At 52.7% G+C, this 2512-nt stretch overlaps 1 protein-coding gene across 1 annotated transcript in view; it reads left to right on the top strand.

Annotated features, from left to right (window-relative positions):
• The first annotated feature begins 646 nt into the window (after positions 1-646).
• The window catches only part of LOC104982193 (patched domain-containing protein 3-like), a 66316-nt gene continuing 64450 nt past the window's right edge, over positions 647-2512 (top strand). Inside the window, 2 exon segments of the mRNA XM_010831531.1 lie at positions 647-1483; positions 1485-1676. Of these exon segments, the coding sequence (XP_010829833.1) occupies positions 647-1483; positions 1485-1676 (1029 nt within the window).

Here is a 2512-nt window from a genome sequence, read left to right on the forward strand (position 1 = left end):
TCCAGTGATACTACCACAAGTAAATGTTACTTCTCAGAGTCTTTCTACACATGTTCAATTGTACACCCCTTTTAATTGGATTAGCCCTTAAACAAGAATAAACTCATTCATGAGAAATTACTTCTGCTTCTGATTTGCTTTTATGCTGGTATTATTAACAAGAGTCAACAAGGACAAAAATGTATTCCACTTATATTAAGAATGAAGGTAGATTAAGTGGACACCAATCAACATAAATTGAATGGTAAACGTGTAATCAGATTGGCCACCTCATGCGAAGAGTTGACTCATTGGAAAGACTGATGCTGGGAGGGATTGGGGGCAGGAGAAGGGAACGACAGAGGATGAGATGGTTGGATGGCATCACCGATTAAATGGACATGAGTTTGAGTAAGCTCCGGGAGTTGGTGATGTACAGGGAGGCCTGGTGTGCTGTGGTTCATGGGGTCGCACACAGTCGGGCGCGACTGACCTCAACTGAACCACGTGACCGCCAACGACGCTCCAGCATCGGGGGCGCGAGCAGCCGGGGGTCAAACAGAAGCGCCTGGAACTTCAGGAAACCGTTGGTGGGTGGAGAGGGGGCTCCGTGCGGCAGCTCCTTTCTGATCTGCCGTGCTGAGAACGTGGGCTTTCCTTCCTGGAAATGAGCCTTAATCCCTCGAAGGTTGCGCCTGAGCCAGAGCCGGAGCGGGAGGCAGGACAAGGGCCTGGGTCCGAGGCCCAGGGGCCGGGGCCGGAGGCAGAGAGCGGGCCGCCCGCAGGGCCTGGCCCTGAGCCGGAGCCGCCCTCTGCGGCGGGTCAGGACTGGGAGCCCGAGCGCGGCCGGAAGCCGGGGCCGAGCGCAGAGCCCTCTCCGGGGCCGGAGGCTCCGCCGCCCCCGCCGGCCTCGCGGTCTGAGAACCTTCGGGCCCCGCGGCCCCGCTGCCACACCAACTGCCTGGAGGCGCCGCTGTCGCGGGCCTTCCGGCGGCTGGGCGGGAAGGTGGGCGCGCACCCCTGGATCTTCCTGCTGCTGCCCGTGGCGCTAACGGCCGTCCTGGGCACCGGCCTGATGTACCTGCCCCGGGATGGAGAAGAAGACCTGGAGGAGCAGTACACCCCCATCGGGAGCCCTGCCAAGGCCGAGCGGCGCTTCGTGCAGGGACATTTCACCGCCAATGACTCTCTCGTCTTCTCCATCTCCAGGAAGAGCGCCGAGGTCCCTTATGCCTCCATCCTCGTGGTCTCCAACACGGAGACCCTGCTGGAGCCGGACATCCTAGAGGAAATCAGCAAGGTGGACGACGCGGTGCAGGCTCTGACTGTGACCCAGGACAACGGAACCCAGATCCCCTACAGCGAGGTGTGCACTAAGAACCAGGGCTCCTGTGTACCCCCCAACCCACTCTTGTTCGCCTGGAAAAGGAACAAGGGCCTCAACCTGAGAACCATCACCTTCCCCATCTACAGCCTAGCCAGTCAGATCGTCTCCCTGGCCAACAATCCTGGGAGGAACTGTCTTGGGCGAGAGTATGGGGCCGAGCCAGTTACTCCTCCAAGCCAAAACCATGCGGCTGCAGTACTACCTGGAGACAGGTGAAGGAGAGGAAAATGAACGTAGCAAGGCGTGGATGATCCATTTCCTGATGAAGGTTGGCAGCCTTGAAGAGAGTCTGGCCTTGAAGAAGATCCAGGTACCTAGTGGCTGGGGTTTATGGGAGGCCAGGAGAAGGCGGGAGGGATAAGAGCACTCGTTCCAAGGACCAGAGCAGTAGCGCTCCCGGATTATCAGATAGAGCCCTTGACTGGAAGCTAGGTGTGCTCTGCTTTATTTGATCCATAATCCAACTTTCTTAAAATAGCACACTGAAGAAAGCCACAGCAGATTCTAAAAAAGAGTGGATATGAGTATAACTGGCTCACTTTGCTCTACACACGAAACTAACACAACATTGAAAATGAACTACAATGGAAGTTAAGTCGCTCAGTCGTGTCCGACTCTCTGCGACCCCATGGACTGTAGCCCGCCAGGCTCCTCCGTCCATGGGATTTTCCAGGCAAGAGTGCTGGAGTGGATTGCATGTCCTTCTCTGTATACTACAATAATTTTGTTTAATAAAGTAAAAAGAGGACTTTAAAAAAAAGGAGAAGAATGCCACAAATCTTAAATCCTTGGTAACATTCTTGTTAAAAACACAAATGGTACATTCTCAGGGTAGGTCTGTTCAGTACAGACGATCTTCAGGTTTAGTTTGGTTTATCTGGTCAAATTACTCTGTAATTCTTGCTTTCAGTTTAAGCCTTTGCTGTTTCTGGGAGCCCCCTAAACTCTGGAGTTCACTGGAATAAAAAAGCAAAACTTTAAACAAAAGTTCCATGATGTTTTTGAGAAAGATGAGCATTTTAAAAGTAAATTATAGCATAGTGCCAGGCACATATTAGCTGTTCAGTAATTTTGGGACTGGCAAACCTAATACTCTGAATAAAACTGGTGAAAATGAGAAGATATCTTCTGGGAAAAGCCTTTTAA

Source organism: Bison bison, unplaced genomic scaffold (genome assembly GCF_000754665.1).
Source record: "Bison bison bison isolate TAMUID 2011002044 unplaced genomic scaffold, Bison_UMD1.0 scf7180017864527, whole genome shotgun sequence".
NCBI classification, from domain to species: domain Eukaryota; kingdom Metazoa; phylum Chordata; class Mammalia; order Artiodactyla; family Bovidae; genus Bison; species Bison bison.